Source organism: Rhinolophus hipposideros (assembly GCF_964194185.1).
Source record: "Rhinolophus hipposideros genome assembly, chromosome: 20".
Lineage (NCBI taxonomy): Eukaryota > Metazoa > Chordata > Mammalia > Chiroptera > Rhinolophidae > Rhinolophus > Rhinolophus hipposideros.
Window position 1 is genome coordinate 31,133,050 of NC_138066.1, and position 24,323 is coordinate 31,157,372.

Genomic DNA, 24,323 nt, shown 5'->3' on the forward strand with positions numbered 1-24,323 from the left:
GTACTCCTGAGTCACCTGCGGGCGGAGTGCAGGGGCTTTGGGGAGTGTCTTCCGATCCTTTTGCAGAAGCCAGACGAGTACACCGGGAAGCGACTCTCGACTCAGCCCGCCGCAGGCTTGGGTGTGTCATTCCCCACACGTGATGCTCTCCCGGGCGGCGGAGACCTCACTTGTCATGGGACTTATTCACCCCAGTGGTCCTACCCCTTTCCTTCTCTGTTCCCCCACCCCCACTTCCCCGCTCCGCCCCCACTTGGAGACCAGAGGCAAGGGGGTTGGCCGGAGCCAGGAAATGCCTGTCCCAAGTTGGACGGGAGAAGCAGAGAAATGCAGCGTTTGAGAAAGTACCAAGAGGTGGCATCACAATTTTATGCTTTCCAGAATGCTTTGCACGTCCTCTGCTTTAGCCTATCCTTACTCATTATCCCCAAATAGATCTGCCCTATTGGAGACCCCCTTGTCACTGAAGACAAGACCTTGACCTGGTTAAGGGTGCTTTTCCCCGAGCCTGCAATTCTCGGATCGGCCTCCTTCGCGTTCTCGCTGCGTGACCTTGAGTGAACCACAACTTTTCTGGGCCTCCTTTCCCAGTCTGTGAATTAGAGGTCAATCGTCTACCGCACCGCGCCCGTATGGAGGAACAAATGAGAACGCCCTTTGTGAGCGGTGAAAAGCAATAAAAAGGTTCGTTATGTCAATTCTGGACCGCCAGGCACGATTCCAGAAGCCCTCCCTTTCCTTTGGGACCCGCCCTGCAAATCACGTCCGGAGCGGACAGCCCCCACTACGCTCCTCTCGCAGTCTTTCTCCCCGGCGAACGCACGGCGCGCGCGGCGCCGAATGTTGACGCCTGGCCCCGCCTCCGCCGGCGCATGATGACGCGTTGGCCCCGCCCCCGGCCGCGCCTGGCCTCCCGCGGGGCCCCGCCCATCGGGCAGACGCGGCGCCGGTCCCGCCCCGCGGGTGACGTGTGCCGCGCACGGCCGGGCCGCCCAGGCAGTTGGTGCAGCGGCCGTTGGGTTGAGTGCGCTCCCCCCACCCCTCCCCTCCTCGGGCCCCGGGCCCCCACCCCGCAGGGCCCAGCCCCAGCTCCAGCCCCAGCCCCAGCCGGGCCCGTCCCGTGCGGGCCCGTGCCGCCCCGTCAGCCGGCGACGCCCCGGGCCGCCCGCTTGCCCGCCACCATGGAGCTGGAGGACGGTGTAGTGTACCAGGAGGAGCCCGGAGGCTCCGGGGCCGTGATGTCGGAGCGGGTGTCCGGCCTGGCCGGCTCCATCTACCGCGAGTTCGAGCGGCTGATCGGGCGCTACGACGAGGAGGTGGTCAAGGAGCTGATGCCACTGGTGGTGGCCGTGCTGGAGAACCTGGACTCGGTGTTCGCCCAGGACCAGGAGCACCAGGTGGAGCTGGAGCTGCTGCGGGACGACAACGAGCAGCTCATCACCCAGTACGAGCGGGAGAAGGCGCTGCGCAAGCACGCCGAGGAGGTGAGGGCCGGCCGGCTGGAGGGGAGGGTCAGGGCCGAGTGCCAGGGCGGCCGGGGGTCGCCGCCCGGCCGGCAGGGGAGGCGCGCCCGCGTCCGGCCTGATGGGGGCGGGCCTGCCTGCAGCGGCGGCCGCGAGGGTCCCGAAAGCCCCGGGCGGCGTGGAGAGCCGAGGCAGGCCGGTGGGTGTCCAGGAGAAGGGAGGGAGCTGGGGGAGGCAAGGCCCGCGGAGGGAACCGCAGCCTGGCGTTCGGGCCCCTGGGGTTGGCTGGCGGCAGAGATGTGAGAGTGTATGGTGGCCCTTTGTAGTTTAGGGAAGTTTCCCAGCACCCTAAGAGCCTCAGATGGCGGTTCCAACTTTCACCCTGGGCACGGGGGTGCCTTTAAACCCTTCTGTCCTGGATCTGTAACTTCCGCTGACTCCAGAACCTTTCCCGGGGGTTACTGCTCCGGGAAGTTAGAGCTCTCCCTCTTGCCATCATTTTATTTTTTTTTTTCCTTGACGTTTTAACCCTGTTGAGAAAGAGGTTTTGTGTTACGTTTTCCGTGCCTCGGTTGACACTTTGTCCACACTGAGAGGTTGCAGGGCAAATACTCGGCAAGGATAGAGTGCCCAGTTTTGTTTTATTGGGATCCCACGCCGAAGCATTCCTCCAGGTCAGGTGGTAGGTAACCTTGGACAGTTCCCTTTAAATGTCCTGTTTTGTTCCTCGGGAGGAAGGGCGGGGGCGGGGGCGGGGGCGAGGAGGTGTAGGTGACTTGTTGGCAGCCCGTTTCCGACGGTAATTTCCAGGTGCGCCTGGCGGGCTGGCACCGCGGCGGTGACCTCGGTACCCGCACCGAGGTCTGGGACCCTTTTGGAGCTCTGGTGTTGACGAGATAGGTCTTCGACTCTTTGGGACTTTCAAGGATTTTCGCTTTCAGGCCGTGTTGGCATTATTCCTCGGGGACTCTGTGGTGCAGGGGGAGCGTCCTAGTCATCTTTGTTGCCTGAGCATCTAGTATACCTGACTAAATTACGGGATGATCGGAGGAAGCTAACTCATTGAAGGAATGACGTGGTATGTTTCAAAAACACTTGCAAAGTTTTTTCGCATGTGACATTGGTTTAGCAGCTTGTTTCCTAACACTAAGGAGTACCACTATGTAAGCTTTTTGTTTCATCACATACACCTTTGTGACAGGTCAAATCGTGTATTTTCTTTTTTGAGCTTGACGGTAGTTACGATTTTCAGTTCTGATTCTGTGATCCATTTGTCTGGAAGGAATGTTGCCAAACAAAATTGACTTTATATTTCCAAGCATATAGGGAAGGAGCGGTTGAAAAAAAATCCAAGGATGGGGGTCACAATTTCCACTGGTTTATTAGCACTGTTTATAGAACAGAGGTCACTACTACTTCTGAGGTGGCATGCCATGTCTTCTGCTCAGACAGGCCCGTGCTAATGTGTGGATGTACTTGGATTGGACTGGGGAATTAATCCCATATACACAGATGAGGAGCACACCCAGCATGACCTATAACTTCGGATAAAAGAAGTGCTCCCTCCAGCCTTAAACTGTCAGTCCATGCAAAAACTAGGGCAAAATGCCAGGGTCACATGTGCCAAGAAAACCATCTGCCACAGGTTGCAGAATCAGAAAATAAAACTAACTGCTAGGCTCTGGATTGCATATTAATGTCTTAAGCAAATGACTTTAAAAATAGGTTATCCAGTGACTTTCTTGTAATTTATACTTTTCCAAACACATCTATAAATTCTCTATATGAAACCTTCGGGCAAAGGGCCGTGACCTGAGAATAGAGAACACTGATGTAATGCTGGATGTACCAACTCCCAGACCACAAACATAAAACCACCTGGTTATCAGTCTTCATGTAAGATCATAAATCCAGTATTACCCTCTACCCAGAAATTCAGTCTCTTTTAAGTCAATATGCGGAAGGGAATTCTGTGTTTAATTTTCTGTGAGTGCTTTGTTTGTGGCCTTTAATATGGAGACTAAGAGTCTGCTATTATAGCAAAAGTGCCTCAGGGTATTTACAGCAGAAGTATTTAAAAGCATGGAAATTGTCCATCACTAGAAACTGTAAAGTAAATTCTAAACACCTTTGTGGAAATTTAGGAGGATATGTAAATGGTGAGAATGTTTTAAGAGGTGTGAAGGGCTATCTCTTGCTTGCAGGAATTCTCAGCAAGGAACCAGATGTTTAATCTTTATTATAACGATATTACTGAATTTGAATAAGTTCTTTCTTTTTCTTTGCCTTTATTTGAATTTTTTGAGTGTGGTATTAACCTCTTTTTGTAAGTCTTCAAAAACAACCTAAAGGAAGGCTGATTTTTGTGACCCATTTCAAAAATTCAGAAACCCTATCATCACATTGCTCACCACTTTCCCCTTTGGGCTCTCTGCTCCAGTCGATGTCTTTTCATTCCTTAACCATGTCCTATCTGATGCTTTCGCCTGTGCTGTTCCCTTGGCCTAGAATGCTTTTCCCTCAGAGGTTCACCATGGATAAATCCTCGTGTGGGCTTAGCTTAAATTTAACTTCTTCATCTAGACCATGCCTGTCTACTCTATCCAGAGTAAGCTCTGCGAATCTATGAACAATTTATTGGTAAATCAGTGATTTTTAAAAACAAAAATCTACATAGAAAATGATCTGGAGAAAGAGGTTCTTCATGGGAAGAATATGTTAGTGTTTTTCATATTTTTGTTTGTGCAGGTTTTCATTCTTTTAAAATAGATGTGCTTTCCTTTGAATAATTAAAAAGAAAAGAAAATTTCTCTGATAAGTAGGCACATGAGTTAAATAACTTTTTTTTAGGCATTTAGTTCCAGGTGATTGTGGACCTTTTTTCTTATCATCATTCTTTTCTTTCTTTTTTATTCTTTTTTATTTTTAATTAGTTTCAGGTGTACAAAACAATGTGCTAGTTAGACATCTACACCCCTCACAAAGTGATCACCTCCCTCCCCCAATCTACTACCCCTCTGACATTGTATATAGCTGTTACAATTCCATTGACTCTATTCCCTATGCTGTACTCCACATCCTGTGATTATAACCATTATTTTCAAAGTGAGAGTTTATTTTGTATGATTGGGTAAAGGAAGATTGTAAGTAACATGAAGACTCACCCTCTTCATCCTCCCTTCCTTCCCTCCTTGCTTGATGGAAGCATAGATAAAGAGAATGGGCTGAAAAGAAAATATCTTTGCTGGGAAGATGTTACTGGTATGATTGTGATTTTGTGACTACTTTTCTGTGGTTTTTTGCCTAAAAAAATTGGGGTGATTAAATGCACAGGTGAGAGACACTATGAGAATTTTGTAATTATCTTTTCTCCAATGAATCAGCACTTAAAGCTGTAACAAAATTGATGATTTACATCAAGACTTTAATCAAGTGGTTTTCTTTGGAAGTGTATGAAAACCGGAGTATAAAATTCGTGGGCAGGAGATCAGGCATTGATATTCAGGGTTCTTTTTATTGATGTTATATCATGTTTCCCCGAAAATAAGACCTAGCCGACCAATCAGCTCTAATGCGTCTTTTGGAGCTCTGAGTCTTACATTAATTTTTGCTCCAAAAGACGCATTGGAGCTGATTGGCCGGCTAGGTCTTATTTTCAGGAAAACATGGTAGTTCTCATTCATTCATAAAAATATTTTAATTAAAAAAAATATTTTAATTAAAACTGTTGAAGTTACTTTAATTTGTTTGCAAAATAATTTACAATGATAGTTAAGGTCATCTCTTTAATAAATGAAAAGGGAGGGGCGGCCTGTTGGCTTAGTGGTTAGAGTGCAGTACGCATAACGCCAGGGTCACCGAATCTATTCCCACATGGGCCAGTGAGCTGTGTCCTCCATGACTAGATGGAAACCAACGACTTGACTTGGATCTGATGGGTCCTGGAAAAACACACTGTTCCCTAATGTTCCCCAATAAAAATTTAAATAAATAAATAAATAAATGAAAATGGAAGTTTGAATCTTTTCTGTTTTGTGACTTTTTAATCGTGTGTCAGGAGTGAAGAGTAATTTTGCATACTTACAGTTTTAATTTGTTAATGTTGATTATTGAGGACCTCGGAAGTTAAAAAGCCAGAATTCTACTTTTGCTTCAACATTGTTTATTCTTGCCTTTTAGCACAGTTACTTACATTAGTAATTGTGAAGTTTCTTCAGATTTTTAGCCTTAATTCTATTAGCTCTGGTGTCCTAAGGAGTTGAACTTTGCTGTCATGTAGGTTTTATTTCACTAAAGTGGAGCAGCAGGGGAAGAAGGGTAGTTTAGTTATATGCACAGGTGATCTGTCAGTACAGGAGAGTAAGTTGCTGGTCCATGGGGTGTTACCATTTGACATCTTACACGTTTGAGCATACGTGTTACTTTTTAAAGCTTTTAAACTCCTTTTCAAAGTGAAGTCCCTCTGGGGGGTACCTGTTTAGTGGTTTTTGAAACCAGTATCTTGTGGTGTCTTCAGGGAGCTAAACATTTTTGGTCCAAGAATTGACTCAGATGCTGACTTAATTTCTCTGTTGGTTCAGTTAGAGCAAGAAAGAGTCAGCAGCTTTTGGGAGTGTTATGTCTTAATTTATTCATTCAAACCTGTTTTAGAATAATCAAAATATATTTTAGTGCTTCATTGATCTTTATATTACCTAAATTATTTTGTACACAAAACTGATACATTTAAAAACACTTTTAAAAAAACACATTTTTATATTTAAATATAAAAAACTACCATTTTTTTTCTTGCTGAACCATTTGAATACACTACACACTGGCCCTAACCAGAGTAGCTATGTCCTTGCCTCTAGTCCGTTCCTACTTCCAGACACTCCCTGAAATGAACAATCTGTTTGTTCTCTAGGGTAGTGTGTGTGTGTATGTGGTTGTGGTGGTGGCGGCTGTAGGGTTGTTGCTTTTTGAAACGGTAACCGGTTAACCATTGTTAGCTCTTAAGACAGTTCTTACCCTTTCTTTTCCTTCAGAGATTTCTGAATATAGGTATCTAAGTGAGACACAATTATATGTCCTTGCTTTAGTGACGTTCACATTTTTACTTAATCTTACAAAACAGAATAGCAAAGTGGATAGAATAAGGACAATACCTAAATTGGATCAGGTACCGTTAATGAGAGGATAAAGTAGTAGAATAAGGACAACTCATTGTATTGCTGTGGCATGTGCCACAGATCACTGATCCACTTCTTGCCTAAGTTTGATTTGTTTCTTTGATTTTTTTTTTAAATTTTATTGGGGAAGGGGAACAAGACTTTATTGGGAAACAATGTGTACTTCTGGGACTTTCCCAAGTCAAGTTGTTATCCTTTCAGTCTTAGTTGTGGAGGGTGCAGCTCAGCTCTAGGTCCAATCGTTGTTGTTAGTTGCATGGGGCGCAGCCCACCATCCCTTGCGGGAGTCGAGGAATCGAACCGGCAATCTTGTGTTTGAGAGCCCACACTCCAACCAGCTCAGCCATCTGGCCATCTGGGAGCTGAGTGGCAGTTCATTAACTTCATTCTAGGAGCGGAGGGCACAGCTTGCTGGCCCATGTGGGTGTCAAACCGGCAGCCCCATTGCCCAGAGCTCACGCTCTAACCAACTGAGCCACCCGTCCGCCCATTTCTTGGACTTCTTAGCTTTCCTTTAACTACATACTACATACTTAAATCATCTGAAACCACTGATTCCCAGGAAAAGTAGTGTTAGAATCTAGCCAAATATGTGTTCTTTTGTTCCGTTGACTAATGCCTGCGATATTTTAAAAACACCTTTTTTGCTGTGCTCAGTACTCATAATGAATATGGCTGTTACGTAAATAAATTAATAGGTTGAGTTTAAAAATATCAACATAAACCTAGTTCAATAATATATGTAAAGTCTCTATTCAGAAAGCTGATATTTTGAAAATTCCCCGCCCCCCCAGCATTTTATTAGGAAAAATTTTAAACATACAGAAAAATTAAAAGTACACTGATCATCTGTACATCCATTACCTAGATTCCAGTAGTAGTTTTATTTATCTACCTACATACGTGTATGTGTATGTATATGTGTATGTGTGTATATAAATATGCATACAAGCTGCGCACAACATGAGGTAGGACAGTTAAGTTCGCGAACTCATCCTAGAAAAAGTGCTACATACCTCATTGCTGAATATCACTATGGTCACCTTTGAAGTACTCCCCTTGGGAAGCTATGCGCTGACACCAGCGCCTAGTCCACCCGTCAAAGCAATTTTGGAACTCTTTTTCTGGAATGGCCATCAGAGCTGTCGTCGTATTACCCTTGATGTCCTGAATGTCATCAAAATGACTTCCTTTCAATATTTCCTTTATTTTCAGGTAAAGAAAGAAGTCATTGGGGGTCAGTCAGGTGAGTAGGGAGGGTGTTTCAATAGAGTTATTTGTTTCCTGGCTAAAAACTCCCTCACAGACAGTGCCGTGTGAGCTGGTGCATTGTCGTGATGCAAGAGCATGAATTGTTGGCAAAAAGTTCAGGTCATCTAACTTTTTCACGCAGCCTTTTCAGCACTTCCAGATAGTAAACTTGGTTAACTGTTTGTCCAGTTGGTACAAATTCATAATGCATAATCCCTCTGATATCAAAAAAGGTTAGCAACGTTATTGCAATAAGTTTGCAAACTTAATTGTCAGACCTCAAATATACATATTTTTAAATTACTAAACTGTTTCAAAGTAAATTGGAGATGTAATGACACTTCATCTATCAGTACTTAAAGTACTTATCTCAAAAAATGAGTGCATTCTACCTCAAACACAATATTACATTTCAGAAGATTTTCTAATATCTAATACTCCAAGTTAAGTTTTTTCCCCCCTTCTTCTGCCTCCCCACCACTCCAGTTCAAGCCGTTGTTTCTCAGTCTAGTTGTATAGGACACAGCTTCCTGGCACGTGCTGGTATTATGAGCTTTGGGAACCCCCCCAGCTGAGGCAGTCGGTGGGCTCTCCACTCATGTTGGCCAGTGGCCGCTGGCCACTCCTGGCAGCCCAGGGCAGCCCAGCTCCAGGGATAGCTGTTGTTCACAATCTTGGCTGTAGAGAGTGCAACTAACTGGCCCATGTGGGGATCGAACCAGCGACCTTGGCGTTCAGAACACAGAGCTCCAACCACCTGAGCTACTCGGCCTGCGAAAACTTAATTTTAACTATTTGCTTAGAATCTTCTGATACAGCAGTAATACCCTACAGTAACAAATAGAATGGTTACTTAAAAACAGCATTTGAAGAAACACTCATTCTGAAGAATAGTAAACATTTATTTTTTGAATGTTGAGAGATATATTAGTTAAAAGCCTCTGCCTAGGCTATTATGGTATAAATAATTATTTTAATTGTCTAATTTTAATTATCAAATCCTTAATTTGAATTTTCTTTGTTCCCTGTTATCCTAACCTCATTTTTTTTGTTACTGCTACCTATTCAAAAACAAATACCTTTTAAAAAGTTAAACAGGTTGCACAGAAGTGTGGAATCAAACAGGCTTTTGTAAAACCAGAAAGGTAACTTTTTAAAAAGAGTGTTGTTTGTCTACTATGAAAATAGTCTACTTGAACTTGTTTGATGTGATTTGGGAAATATTTGACAGAAATTACCCACTGATTTATGGCTCTGTTTAATTTTAACTCTTTAAAGAATACTTTTATGCTGAGATAGGAATTAATTTAGTCAGTTTTAATCATCTCTAACCAACCTGAGGGCCAGGAAGTGAACAAAGATTTCTGAATAGCTAAAATGAATATCTCAAACTGTGCAGTAAAGTTCCTGATCTTGCCCTATTGAAAAAACATTTAAAGGCAAAGTACTTCTTTACCCTTATTTTAAATAAAATAGTTTCTCAGCTCTCAGCAGGTTATAAACAGCAAAATTAAAAGGGTATCTATTAGAGATAAGTACTTATATATAACAAATGGCAGGTGTCTCAGAAGCAGGATACTGAAAATTACAAAAACCAGTATCTTACAGTGGCCATAGGCAAGAGCATTAGGGTCAGATTGCCTTAGTTCAAATCCTGACTTTATTACCTCCTAGCTGTATAATTATGGGCAGTTTTCTTAATACCAGGCCTCAGTTTCTTAATCTGTAAATAGGGATAATAATAACAACCTCACAGGAATTTGTGAGGATTATACAAGAAAAATGAGCTTTTCAAAGTTCCAGGCATTTGGTTAATATGTACTAAATGTTATCTGTATGTCTGATGTCTATCTACCTACCTACTTAGCCATCTCATACCACTTATAAGACAGATGTTAATTAAACACTGTGCCCAGAGTGGGGGTTCAAGAATGAATAGTCCAGGGTCCTACCCTTAAGGAGCTCATAATCTAATGTAAATGACTAGGGCAGCCTTAGGTAAGCATTTTAAACAAGTACTCCAGCCCGTTTCCCCGAAAATAAGACCTAGCCAGACAATCAGTTCTGAGTCTTTTGGAGCAAAATTTAATATAAGACCTGGTCTTATAGTAAAATAAGACCATGTCTAATAATATAATTATAATATGTATAATATAATATATATAATATATATAATACCGGTCTTATATTAATTTTTGCTCCAAAAGGTGCATTAGAGCTGATTGTCCAGCTAGGTCTTATTTTTGGGGAAACACAGTATGTACAAGGTGCTAAAAGCCTAATTCAACTGAGAGATGGCTTCACAGAGACAGGGTGGGTTATGTGTTACAGAGCCAAAGTATGAGAGGTTTGAAAGTATATGACCTATTCAGAAAACTACAGAAACATGATATTTATTTTTGATATATTTAAGTAGTAAATGTTATATTAGTTTTCCATATATTTTTTAAATAAAATATACTAGCACTTCTGCCACACAGGGGAATGGCAAGAATTGAGATTGACTAGGTAATCACAGGTCAGAAAGTGAAGGATGGTGTTGTCAAATTAAGATTTTGATCTTGAAGGGGTCACACACTATAATGCAGTATGATTTATAATCATGATTCACAGTAATTCAGAGTGATGATTCTTACCAACAAAAGGTTACATTTTTTCTAATATATTATATTCCATTTTGAGGAGGGAAATATATATATATATGAAATTTTAGAAGAATTTTTCATTAAAACAGATGATAAAAATGTTTTGGTGCTTCAGTGTTTTCTTAAAAGTATGGTTATGAAAGTATGAAAAGTATGGTTATGATTGTTAGTAATATTAGTCAACTAATAGTATTAAATATTGTTGACTTTGAAAATTTTCATTCCCCCAACAGACTGCATTAAAAAAAAAAGACCAACTTGATGTTTTTTCTGTGACAATTTGACTTTATATAGTTGCCACCATATTTTTTCCTTAAATATTTTTTATTGTGGTTAAATACACATAACATAAAACTCACCATTTTAACAATTTTTTAAGTGTACAATTCAATGGTATTAAGTATATTTACATTGTTGTGCAGCCATCACCACTCTCCATCCCCAGAACCTTTTTTTTTCTTCAGTTTTCATTTATTTAACTGTGTTTTTCCAGGACTCATCAGCTCCAAGTCAAGTAGTTGTTTCAATGTAGTTGTGGAGGGTGCAGCTCACAGTGGCCCATGTGGGGATCGAACCCGCAACCTTGTTGTTAAGAGCACTGCGCTTTAACCAACTGAGCTAACCAGCCAACCCCCCAGAATATTTTTATCATCACAAACTGAAACTCTATACCCATGAAACAATAAGTCCAATTTTCCCTTTCTCCTAGCCCCTGGAAACCACCTTTCTATTTTCTGTCCCTATGAATTGGACTATTCTAGGTACTTCATATGTGGGATCATATAATATATGCCCTTTTGTGCCTGACTTATCTCACTTAGCATGTTTTTAGGGCTCATCCATTTTACAGCATGTACCATAATTCCATTCCTTTTTAAGGCTGAATAATATTCCATTTTATGTAGTATATATAAATCTCTTATCAGATATATGATTTTCTAATATTTTCACTCATTCTGTAGATCGTCTTTTTACAACCTCTTCTTGATGATGTCCTTTGAAGCATAAAGGTTTTTAATTTTGATGAAGTCCAGTTTATCTTTTTCCTTGATTGCCTGTGCTCTTGAAGAATGTATAAGAAACCATTACCTAGCTCGAGGTCACAAAAACAGCTGTTTTCTTCTAATAGTTATGCTTTTAGTTCTTATATTTGTGTTTGATCCATTCGGAGTTATTATTTTTTATGTATGGAGTTCAAATTAAATTCTTTGCATATGGATAATCTGGTTGTCCCGGCATTTGTTGATGAGACTGTTCTTTCCCCATTGAATTGTCTTGGCATCTTTGTTGAAAATAAATGTGAGGATTTATTTCTGGATTCTCAATTCCATTCCATTTATCTATATGTCTCTCCTATGCCAGTACCAACCTATTGTGATTACTGTAGTTTTGTAATAAGTTTTGAAATGGAGAAGTATGTCCTCCAGATTTGTTCTTCATTTCAAGATTGCTGTGGTTATTCTGGGTTCCTCAAATTTCTACATGAATGTTAGGATTGGCTTGTCAGTTTTTGCAAAGAAGCTAGCTGGGATTTTCACAAGTATTTTGTTGAATTTGTAGGTCAGTTTAGGGAGTATTGCCATTTTAGTGATATTAAGTTTCTATCCATGAACATGGGATGTCTTTCCATTTATTTAGATCTTTAATTTTTTTCAACAGTGTTTCGTGGTTGTCAGTACAAGTTGTATTTCTAACTTTTGTTCTTTTTGATGCTATTGTAAATTGAATTGTTTTCTTAATTTTATTTTTTTTTTTTAAGGTTTTTTATTGGAGAAGAGGAACAGGACTTTATTGGGGAACAGTGTGTGCTTGTGGGATTTTTCCAAGTCAGGTTGTTGTCCTTTCAGTCCTAGTTGTGGAGGGTGCAGCTCAGCTCCAGGTCCAGTCACCATTGTTAGTTGCAGGGGGCACAGCCCACCATCCCTTGCGGGAGTTGAGAAGTTGAACCAGCAACCTTATGGTTGACAGCCCATGCTCCATCAACTGAGCCTTCTGGCCACCTGGGAGCTGAGCAGCAGTTCATTGACTTCATTCTAGTTGTGGAGGGCGCAGCTCACTGGCCCATGTGGGAATCGAACCAGCAGCCCCATTGCCTAAAGTTCGCGCTCTAACCAGCTGAGCCACCCGTCTGTCTCTTAATTTCATTTTTGATTGTTCATTACAAGTTGTTTAGAAATAGACTTGATTTTGTGTATTGATCTTGTAGCCTGCAACTTTGCTGAACTCATTATTTCTAATAGGGTGTGTGTGTGTGTGTGTGTGTGTGTGTTCCTTAAAATTTTTAATAGACAATATCATGAGTTCAGCAAATGAAGGTAGTTTTACTTCTTTCTTTCCAATCTGGATGTCTTTTATTTTTCTTGCCTAATTGCCTTGACTAGAACCTCTAGTAGAATACTGAAGAGAACTAGCAAGAGTGAAATTTTTGTCTTGTACCTGATTTTGGGGGGAAAGTATTCAGTCTTTAACCATTAAGTATGATGTTAGTTGTGGGGTTTTTGTGGATGCTTTTCATCAGGTTGAGGGAGTTCCCGTCTATTCCTACATGTAGAGTGTTTTTATTATGAAGGTATATTGAATTTTGGCAAATGCCTTTTCTATAACTAGTCAGATGTGCCAGTGCTGTTCAGATATATTTTTAGGTACAGGTGGTTTTTTGATTTTTTGTTTTGCTTTGTTTTTTAACATCTGGAAATACTTACTTTTGACAAGACGGAAGTCTAATTTTATAACTCAAGTTAAGTTTGAGTAGTATACAATTAATCCTTTAAAAGGCATATGTATATACCAATAGTGTATAAGAGTTATTTCCCTGTATCTTTGCCAACACTTGACACTATCAGACTTTGTTTTTTATTGCCAATCTGATGTGTGTGAAACCACTTCTTGTTTTAATTTCCTTTTCTCAGATCACTGGTATGGTTGAGCATATTTTCTTGATGATTCTACTTTCCTTTTCTATGCATTGCCTGTTCAGTTTCATGTACTCATAACTGGCAACAACCTATTTCTGACTAGATCTAAATTATATTTTATAATGGTTTTAAGTATTATGATCATCAATAGCTGATAATAAGATCATTGAGTGAAAAGGGGAAATCTCATTTTAATGAGATCTAAGAGATATATCATCCAAATGCAACACATGGATTTTGTTTGGATCCTGTCTTCAAAAGCATTTATGAAACAAGCAGGAAAGGCTGAATGGTGACTGGATAGTCCCTGTTATTTCATTAAGGATTGGGAAATGGTCCATTCTAACTCAATCTTTCAGCATTTATTAGCTAAATTTTCTTATAAAGGAAAACTTTCCCCTCATCAACTGTTTGGTTACCTCAAGGTATAGTTTTTATAAGAAAGACAGGATTAAGTGCTAGATTCTTCAGTTTTTTTTCATATTTTTATAATTTTCCCAGAGTTCTTTCTTGTTCTTACTCTTCCCCCATCCCTCTTTTTAAAAATAGCATACTGTTCTGGTTTCATGGATGCGATGACTTTCCTTCGGTCTCTTGAGTATATAAATTATAGTTTTCATTTGTTCGCTGCTTTGTGTATTTCCTCGGAGTCCTTTTTATTTTTTTAAATATAGTTTGGGTCTCTCTCTTTCAGGTTGGAGCTTCAAGTACTTGATGACCCTTAATTATCCCTTCATGCTTTAAGAGTGAGGAACTGAAAAAGAAGGGCTAGAAGCTTTGTGTGCTTGGATGCAGTTTATTGCCTATTGGGAACCCAGATTTCAGTACCCCATGTCTTTTTCTCAGAGACATAATAGTTTTTCCAAAGAAAGGTAATCTTATTGGTGATGGGGGGTAGTGGGGTGGTAGATAAGTAGTTATCATGGGAATCTGAGTGGGCAGGAAGGGAAAGGGGGTTGTCAATATTATTGTTTGGTGTATAGATTTTACTTCATTCCTCTCATTTCTTTGGCACCTGGCTGTGCCCGATATCCCCTACTCTAGAATTTCTCTTACTGAATTTCTTCAGGAAGCAAACTTCCTATCTTCTGTGTGGATGGGCAAGGCGGGCCACCTGGGTGCTCTGGGATGGCGCTGGGGACCTACTAGGGATAGTCCTAACTAGTGTTTTTAGACTTCCATTCATCCCCCCTCTTCTTAGGCCCACCCTCATCCCAATTCCCTAACCAATTACATAGTTTTCATAATATGGATCTATCATATTTACTTATCTATTGTCTGTTGATGGACATTTAAGTCATCTTCCAGTTTTAAACTGTCGTACTTTCAATGAATATCCTTATACATGCCCCTTTGTGCATATTAATTTGATTGTTTTTAAATTATTATTATTTTAAAAAAAATTTTATTGGATAACAGTGTGTTTTTTCCAGGGCCCACAAGCTCCAAGTCAAGTCATTGTCCTTCAACCTAGTTGTGGAGGACGCAGCTCAGCTCCAAGTCCAGTCGCCGTTTTCAATCTAGTTGCAGGGGGCGCAGCCCAACATCCCATGCAGAAATCGAATGGGCAACCTTGTTGTCAAGAGCACGCTCTCTAACCAACTGAGCCATCTGGTCGCCCAGTGGCAGCTTAGCTCAAGTTGTTGTCTTCAATCTAGTTGTGGATGGCTCAGCTCACTGGCCCATGTGGGAATCGAACTGGCAACCCTGTTGTTAAGTGCACACGCTCCAACCAACTGAGCCAACCAGCCGCACTTCATTTGATATTTAATGATAAGAAACTCTTACTATAAAATTTTGTAATATTAAATGCCACTAATAAATTATATTCCAAGTATTTATTAGCTTTTTATTTTGGAACTATCCAAGTGTTAAAATAGAGAGAACAGTATAATGTACTTCTGTGTACCCATCACTCAGCTTTAACAGTTATCAACATCAAGCCAATATTTTTCCATCTGTCCTTACTGATTCCCGTCAGCATTTGCATCATAATTTTAAAGTAGATCAAAGACTACATATAAGTATATCTCTAAAAGATGGAGTTAAAAAAAACACACACCTAAAAGTTATAGATGATTATTCTTTACTAACATTTAAACAGTGTTCACATTTCCCTAATTGTCTCATAAATGTAGTTTTATAGTTGGTTGGTTGTTTCAATCAGGATCAAAACAAGATGGCCCACATATTTACACTTGGTCTAATATGTTTAACTTTCTCTTAATCTGTAACAGTTCTTCTTTTCTTTTTCCCCCCCCTTGTTATTTACTTTTGAAGAAACAAGCATTTGTATTAGAAAAAGTTTCCATGTTTTGGATTTGGAGGGGAAAGAAACCAAATGCTTCTGGCATTGTTTAAGATGGTCTATCCTTTTATTTTAAAAAGATACTACATTGAAAAATTATTAGATTTAACCGAATTTAACAATAATTGTTTAATTTAATGGAAATATTTTTCTTCCCCCATTCTAGAGTAAATGAGGACAGTATAATATCTTGGTGGATACTTAGCAATAAGTGAGCCTTTTATTGTGTCAATTATTTTTTAGACAACTACTGTAGTTAAAGTTACTATTTTAAAGGGCCTTTTTCCTTATTTTTTGTCTTGCATCTTTATTCCGATAAGCAACAACTTCTAGGGTTTTTTTGTTTTGTTTTGTTTTTAAGCTTCAGGAGCTTGCCTGTTCAAAGTATTCATTTGTTTTCCTCCAGAACAGCGAGGCAAAACAGCTCCTATACGCCATCTGGACTTGAAACCATTTTGCTTCATCACAAAGCTTATTCTTTTTAGATCCTGACATAAGTCTGTATTGTCTAAACCTTTTTTTTAAAAAAAACAACACAGTGTCAGGTTGCTCCCAGGAGAGTTCCATCCGAAGTTACATCAATGTTGTTGCTGGCCAATTAGTTATTGAGAGGGAAAAGGGATATCTAGTGAAAGTATTTATCATACATGCTAAAAAGCCCATTCAAAAGTACCCCCTGTCCAGTACTTTTTTAAAAAAAATGTGTGTGTGTGTGTGTGTGTGTGCAAGAGAGAGAGAGAGAGAAAGAGAGAGAGAGAAGGTAGGGTGGGGGCGGGGGGAGATGTACGCCTTCAGCAACATACCAGAGGGAGCTGACAAACTCCTGTGCTGGGGAGGTGGTGGGAATAACTGGAATTTTCCAGAGGAAGGACTGTTCATAATTTGAAAAATTGCCCCTCTCCCACCTTGATTTTGATACTTCCCCAACCTTATCATTTGTCAAATGTTACAGAGAGTGACCAACTTTATAAAGTTAAGCCACTGACAAGAAGTTAAGTCATGTTAAATCAATTATGAATGTTCATAGGCTTCTTGTGAGCATTCATTTACTTTTTTTTTCTCTTCAAAATGTCTCTGGTCAGGGCAAAGCTTCAAATCTTATTTACGTTGCATAAAAATACTGTGTTATATGCACATTATAGTAATAAAAGGAAACCTACTTGTATGGAGAACTATTGTAAATACCTTTAAAATAAAGGGAAAAAATGAAGTGTGTAAAATGAATCTATTTTGTGTATTATTCCTAAAACACATCACTCTTGTATGCAGTGTCATGGTAGATAGCATGAACCGTATATAATTAAAATAGAATTATCCCTTCGCATTGATTTCCCTCTTCTTCAATATACCATTTCAGAAATTGATTCTGATTGTAATGCCTAATCATTTTAATGATTAAAATGCGTAATAATCATTTTAGGTCAGATGTTTAGCTCTGAGGCCACCATTGAAGAGGTGTAGGTCTGCAGTTTGTATTTCCCCCTTTCCTTTATTATTTTAAAATATGTAAATAATGCATGTTTATTTTTTAAAAAACAACAGCAATTTCAGACTACTTAAGGATAAGGCTATTTTAAAAAGATAAAATCACTTCAGATCCCACCACTGCTAAACAACCATTACTTGCATTTTAATATATGCCTCCAAACCTTTTCGTTTGCCTATCTATTTATTCTTCAAGTTTATAAAAGTAGGCTCATACTGTATAATGTTTATATCAAACCCTTTAAAGAATGTATGAAAAAAGGACCACTTTTTAAATAAATAACACTTTTTGTACATTCTTTAAGGACTTTGATCCACATTGCTAACCTTCAGGTGATTTGCATCAGTTACACTCCAAATAATGAGATGCATTATTTACAAATAAATATTCCACATGTATACTTGAATATCTGACAGATAGCCCACTTGATATTAAAAATCTATTATATTACCCATACCTCCCCCCATCTGTTTATCCTAGATAAGCTATACCACCATCTGCACCATTGGTCAAACCAGAAATCTAGACTTTTTCTTGACCTTTGCGTCTCTCTTTTCCCTGACATGCACTCAGTCAAAATCCTGTTTGGGTACCGCCAATACACCTTGAATTCATGCTTGTCTCTCCAGCCACACTGCCAGTGCTCGTAATCATCTCTCATTCGAACTGCTGTGGTAACCTTTGCTCTTCCTTCAAATGTTTCCTTCTCACTGCGCTCCCCCCCCCCACCCCCCATTGCATTCCCCGTATCCTAACAGACTGAGCCTTTGAAAGTGTAATTGGAGTTTAGCATTCTTAATATGATCCACTATCCTGCAAGGCCCTGTATGATTTGGTCCTTATCTATTTTCCAGCCTCATCTCAGGCCATTCTCTCTCCCTTGTCTCGAAGCTTGGCCATTCTGGACTTCCTTGCTTTCTTTTAGCCTCTCTTTACTTGATTAACTTTTATTTATCTTGCAGGTCTCAGTTTAAATGTCTCAAAAATGTCTTCCCTGAGTCTCTTATATCAAGTTAGTTCCCTATTACACACTTTCCTTATATCTTGTACTATTTCTTATGTCACATATGCTTACATTGTGGTTGCATTGTGTGTGAACTTGAACTATGTCATTTCATATTCAGAGTTTGAAATGCTAACTCATTTTAGAACATCTTGCAAGAATCATGTCATATACAAGCCTGCGACTGAGTTGTAAACCAAGGTTGTGCTGTTATCCCATGTCGGTGTCACTTAGGCAATAATAGAAGTGCCAGTCATCCCTTATCAGCATTAATCTCAAATTAGGTGACTGGTGAATTAAGATCTTCGCAAATCCATCTTTTGTCAGTCATGCATTTTTTTAAACTTTATGAAATTTATTTTAAGTGTGTTTTTTCAGGACCCATCAGCTCCAAGTCAAGTCATTGTTTCAATGTAGTTGTGGAGGGCGAAGCTCACAGTGGCCCATGTGGGGATCGAACCGACAACCTTGGTGTTAAGAGCAGGGTGCTCTGAGCAAGGCGCTCTAACCAACTGAGCTAACTGGCCACCCCTCAGTCATGCATATTTAATTCTGTTTACTTCTGCTAAATTTCAAGCAATGGAACTTAGGGACCAAGGCTGTTTTATAATCTATTACATTCTCAGCACCTTAGAATACTTAGGACAGTAGGGACTCAAGTTGTGTTGAAAGGATGGGTGGATGAATGGAATCTTTGCCACTCCCTTTGTGAATCAGAGGACAGATTCCCAATTTATTCTTTGGCTAATGGTTTGCCCTTTACATCAACTACTAAAATTTCAGTCCCAAATTGTATTCCCCGGCATGCCATGACCTTTATGCCTCTAGGTCTTTCTTTGCATGTGCTGTTACCTCTGCCTGGAAAGTCTTTATTTCATTCACTTCATTAGGTAAACTATTTCTTTCAGAGTCACCTGAAATGGCTTTTCTCTTTTAAAGTAGATTTAGTCACTTATTTGTCTTATGTTTCTATTGTCCCATATACTTGCTTCCATTGTAGAACTTAGCATGTTATTTTGTTGACTGTTTACTGTGTTTCTTTGATGGCTATCATGAAAGAAGTGCTTGGATTGGATTGGATAGATAGAGTTTTAGTTTTATATTTAATCTATTATTGAATTTGAATAAATCTTATGACATTACTTGTTTGTAGTACCTTCATACTCCCTTACTCCTTATTCTGTACGTCTGCTGACATCTGGAGAACAGTCATAAATAGGTGTGTGGTTTATTTAACTGTGGTAATTTTTTCTTTGACTAGAAAGTGATAGAGTGGCCTATGTTCCTGTATTTATGAGGATGTTATCTCAGTTTGTGTAAGTAGAAAGCAGCCATGTTTCTTTGAAGTAAATTAAGAAGACTTTAAAACTTAAGCTTCAGTCATGTTTGTAGTCTACAAAGCTAGTGATAAGGTTCATCTGTACTTACATGTACTATTATTAGCCCACCTAGGATCTCTGAGCATAGAAGTGGAAAGCCTTATTGGAGAACTTTCTTTTTAGTGTAACCCATGTCACCTGTTGCCTAATTATGTTCTCTATAGTTATGAGAGGGTTTTTAGGTATAGGAAAAGAAACAGTTCTCATTACCTCTCTTATACTCTCTCTTTTCCCCACCCCCAACCAGGAGAAAGCGATCTTGTTAGGACCAGGGATCCAAACCTTTTTCTGCTAAGAGCCCAGTTTTGGCACCTTCTCTATTTTTATTCTAATTATTTATTCCAATGTTTTTCTTAAATTCTTATATCAGTGTTCCTTATTTTCATGTTATTGCTAAGTGCCATATAGAGCTAGGCCATTTTCTGAAGTTTTTTGTACTTAATCACGAATGTTCTGTTTCCTGAGCTACTCTACCCTATAGCAACTTCTGTTCCCATGGTTATCTATATTATGAAGGATATTTCACAAAACAGTGGTCCCAAACTAGCCTTTTTGACCGATATTTTTCTTGGGGAACAATTTAGAAATTTTCAGTTGTTTTTCATTACTCTTTGAAGACTGTGACTGTTAAGAAATATTTATCTTACTAGTCTTTCAGTGCTCTGTATGATCTATTAACATGCTTTACCATAATATTTTTTTTGTTGTGTAATAGTGAGTAGATGGCAGCTGTGCATTTCCCAGCCAAGATATAATCATACACATTTAAATAGAGATTTTCAAGAGCAGAGAGATTAAAATTCTATTAAAACTATATTTTTAAAAAATCAACATTTACCTTGGGAGTGTATTCTATAATAGCTTTATGATCCTGATGATGTTTTTAAAAAAATAAAGTTGGATCTCCCATGTTACAGTCACAAAATTAAAAACCAGTATTTAAAAATGGACAAGTATCAAAATATTATAGACAAAAAACCCTCAACATTTACAATTTTTGTAAATAGGGGAAAATCGTTCCTGATTTATGGGAGAACTTGAAGATGCACTGAAATTGAATGCATAGTTTTGTGTTTCATCTATTTACCTTCCTGGGGAAAAGATTTATTTTCATAAGATTCTCAAAGGAGTTTATTATTCCAAAAAGTTTAAAATCCACCATTTAGAATAAGAAAGAAAAGAACATACCCTTATGAGAGAGATGCATTTCATAGTCTCTAAGTTTATCTGTTTTAATTTGCTGTAAGGAAAGGCCTGGGATTATGTATTTGCTGTGGAATATTTTCATTATTGTCAGTCCTTTCCTGTGAAGGGAAGCTGCAGAAACAAGAGATTTCCATTTGGCGATAAATAGCGCTGCCCTTCCAAGAACTCACATAATTCTGGGGGTGGGGGGACCAAAAAACCCAAAAAACTCTTCAGCCATATTTACTTAAGGTGATATAGATATAAAACCTCAGTAGTCATAATAAAATGTGAAAAATTCTAAAGCTTGAATCATCTAGGTAGGTCTAAGGAACGGTAGCAGAGTAAGCAGACACCAGTTACTGTTAAACAGTTATGGATTATTCATGCCCTTCTGTAGCCAAACTGGGTCGCCAGGAAACAGAGCAGACATGAAGTTCTGTGTCCATATGATGTTTCTTCTTTTAGTCAGAAAGGAGGTCTGAATAGGCAGAATAATGGTAAAGCTAGTTATTTTTCCCCAGCTTTATTGAGAAATAATTGACATATAATATTGTGTGAGTTTAAGGTGTGCAGTATAATGATTTGATACATATATTGCAAAATGATCACCACAATAGGTTAGTTATCACATCCATCACTTTGTAGCTATTTTACGTAGCTACAAATTTTTTAGTTTGTGGCAAGAACTTTTAAAATCTATCGTGTTAGCAACTTTCAAATACGCAATACAGTAGTATTGTTAACTGTAGTCACCATACTGCTGTATATTACATCCCCAGAACTTACTCATCTGATAACTGGAAATTTATATTCTTAGACCACATTCACCCGTTTCCCCAGCCCCTCACCCTACCCCTGTTAATGGTAAAGTTTCTTGTTAGGAGTTTAGTAGCACAGCATTTTGAGTGTCACTTGGTAAATATCTGCCGTATGCACTTTAAAACAATATTTTATTCATAGCACAACGGGAGCTTAAAATAAGAATTTCTGGTTACTTACCCAGATATAGTAGTTCATTTAGCTAAGGGAGCATCATTTTCAAAACAGGCCAAAAAATAATTACATTTTCTTATTCTTAGTCTTTGCTCATATCCCCAGGCAAAATGTTGAAATAACTGACTCGTACTTTGTCAGCAACATCCTGCTATACAGGTGATGGTTTCCGTTTAGTGTGGCCTCTATGTTATCTGCCTGATTCAGTTTGGACACAGTGAACACCTCTGGAAGGTCGGGATAGTGTGGTGCTCACAGTCATGTTCCACGTGCCTGACACGTCGCAAGTAGCCATAGATACTTCTTGAAGGAACGATTTGTTTGAAAGATTTGTCAAATTTGCCTCTTTTAAGATATTTCCTATAACCTTTACTCCTTCGACATACAGTCATCTTTAGATTAATAGTCTGGAAAAATAAACAATCTCTGTTTGAGGCTTCTAAGAGCCTCGCAAATATGGAATATTTTCATAGAAAAGTATGGGGCCAGGCGTACTAACTGTAGGTTTGTGGAAAGATTTAAGAGGTCTCTGAGCCCCTGAGAAAAACAGGCAAAATTTGGAGTGGGTGAGGACATTTTTTCTGGGTAAACATGGCTCATGGATATATCAAACTCCCAAATAGGTCTGTGGACCCTTAAATGATTAAGAACCCATGTTTCAATCTAAGTATCCTTTGATGGATGATTGGATAAAGAAAATGTGGTACATATATACAATGGAATTCTACTCAGCCATAAAAAGATGAAATAGTGCCATCTGTGACAACATGGATGGATCAAAGAGTATTATCCTAAGTGAAATAAGTCAGATGGAAAAAGGACACTCATGATTTCACTCATGTGGGATATAAACCAAAAGCAACAAATGAACAAACAAACAAAAACCCCAAACTCATAGACACAGACAAAAGTATGGTGGTTACCACAGGGGAAGAGAAATGGGGGTAGGACAAAGCGGGTAAAGAGGGTCAAATATATGGTGACAGGAGACTAGACTTTCGGTGGTAAGCACACAATAGAGTATGCAGATGTCATATTACAAAGTTGTGCACATGAAATTTATATAATGTTATTAACCAAGGTTATCCTAATTAATTAAAAAAAAAAGAACCAGTGTTTTAGAGGTTGTAGATTTCAGGCTTCAAAGATAATAAAAACATTGGCTAATAGCTTACGTAAGGAAATCAAATGGCTCTTGAGGGAAAGTAGATGGCTATATTAGGATGCTTTCAGTTTCTTATGATAGACACCAACTCAAACCAGCTTATATAAAATAGGAATTTATTGGCTTATGTAACTGAAAAAATAAAAACAAATGGGAATGCTGGCTTCTGGAACTACTGAATCTGGGACTCAAATAGTATCTTTAATTCGTGTTTTATTCTTCCTTGCTCTTTGTTTTTTTTTATATTGTCTTTATTTTCAGGCATGCTCTTTGCATATGTTGGAAAAAGATGTCTGCAGCTTAAGCCTGCTAGGTTCTTAGAGTTTGTGATCCCAGAGGAAGAGAGGTATTCTTCCTAATAACTGGCAGCTGTCCCAGAGAGGACTCTCACTATTCTGGTTCAAGCCATGTGCCCACCCTAGGGAGATGGAACGCTGACCAGTTGATTTGCATGGGCTGAATAGAATTAGCATGAAACTGGGAAGAAGTTGTTCCTCAAAGGGAGGCAATGTGTGCAAACAAAAACCAGTGTCCACTACAGTGACTGAAATGTTTCAGGTCAGATAAATTATGTAATAGACAAAAAATTTCTTATTAAAACTCGGGTGTATTTAGTGATACCTGAGTTTTTGGTGAACTCTACATTGTTCTATATGGGTTTCAGTTTTTTTAAAAAAAGAGTTTATTGGGGAAGGGGAACAGAACTTTATTGGGGAACAGTGTGTTTTTCCCAGGACCCATCAGCTCCAAGTCAAATTGTTGTCCTTTCAATCTTAGTTGTGGAGGGTGCTTCTCAGCTCCAAGTCCAGTTGTTGTTCAATCTTGGTTGCAGGGGCACAGCCCACCATCCCTTGCCGTGAGTCGAACTGGCAACCTTGTGGTTGGCAGCACACTCTCCAACCTACTGAGCCATCCGGCTGCCCGGGAGCTCAGTGGCAGCTCAGCGGCAGCTCATTGACTTCATTGTAGTTGCGGAGGGCACAGCCCGCTGGCCCACGTGGGAATCGAACCAGCAACCCTGTTGCCCTGAGCTCACGCTCTAACCATCTGAGTCACCCGTCCACCCTGGGTTTCAGATTTTTACTCAAAATATTTTTCGTTTGTTTAACAAATATTTGAGCACCTGCTATGCGCCATCATCATTCTGCGAAGACAGCAGCAAACAAAAACAAATCCCTGCCCTCAGGGAGCCTACATTCTAGTGAGGCAGGGCAGATAATCTAAATTACTGCAATACATAGCATGTTAGATGAGGATGAGTGCTGTAGAGAAAAATATAGGGAAGGCAGGACAGAGTGAGTAGTGCAGTTTTAAATACAATGGACAAGGAAAGTCTTAGTAAGAAGGTGATATTTG

At 39.5% G+C, this 24,323-nt stretch overlaps 1 protein-coding gene across 13 annotated transcripts in view; it reads left to right on the plus strand.

Annotated features, from left to right (window-relative positions):
- Positions 1–967: 967 nt before the first annotated feature.
- SPAG9 (sperm associated antigen 9) overlaps positions 968–24,323 on the plus strand; it is a 110,426-nt gene continuing 87,070 nt past the window's right edge. For 8 of the 13 annotated variants that reach the window (XM_081027863.1, XM_081027875.1, XM_081027872.1 and 5 more), the window contains exon 1: positions 1,001–1,484. In XM_081027863.1, the coding sequence (XP_080883989.1) occupies positions 1,182–1,484 (303 nt within the window). In that variant the 5' untranslated portion in view covers positions 1,001–1,181. Of the gene's footprint in view, positions 1,485–24,323 lie in introns of all 13 variants that reach the window. The other 5 variants (XM_081027873.1, XM_081027864.1, XM_081027874.1 and 2 more) reach the window with 1 other exon arrangement.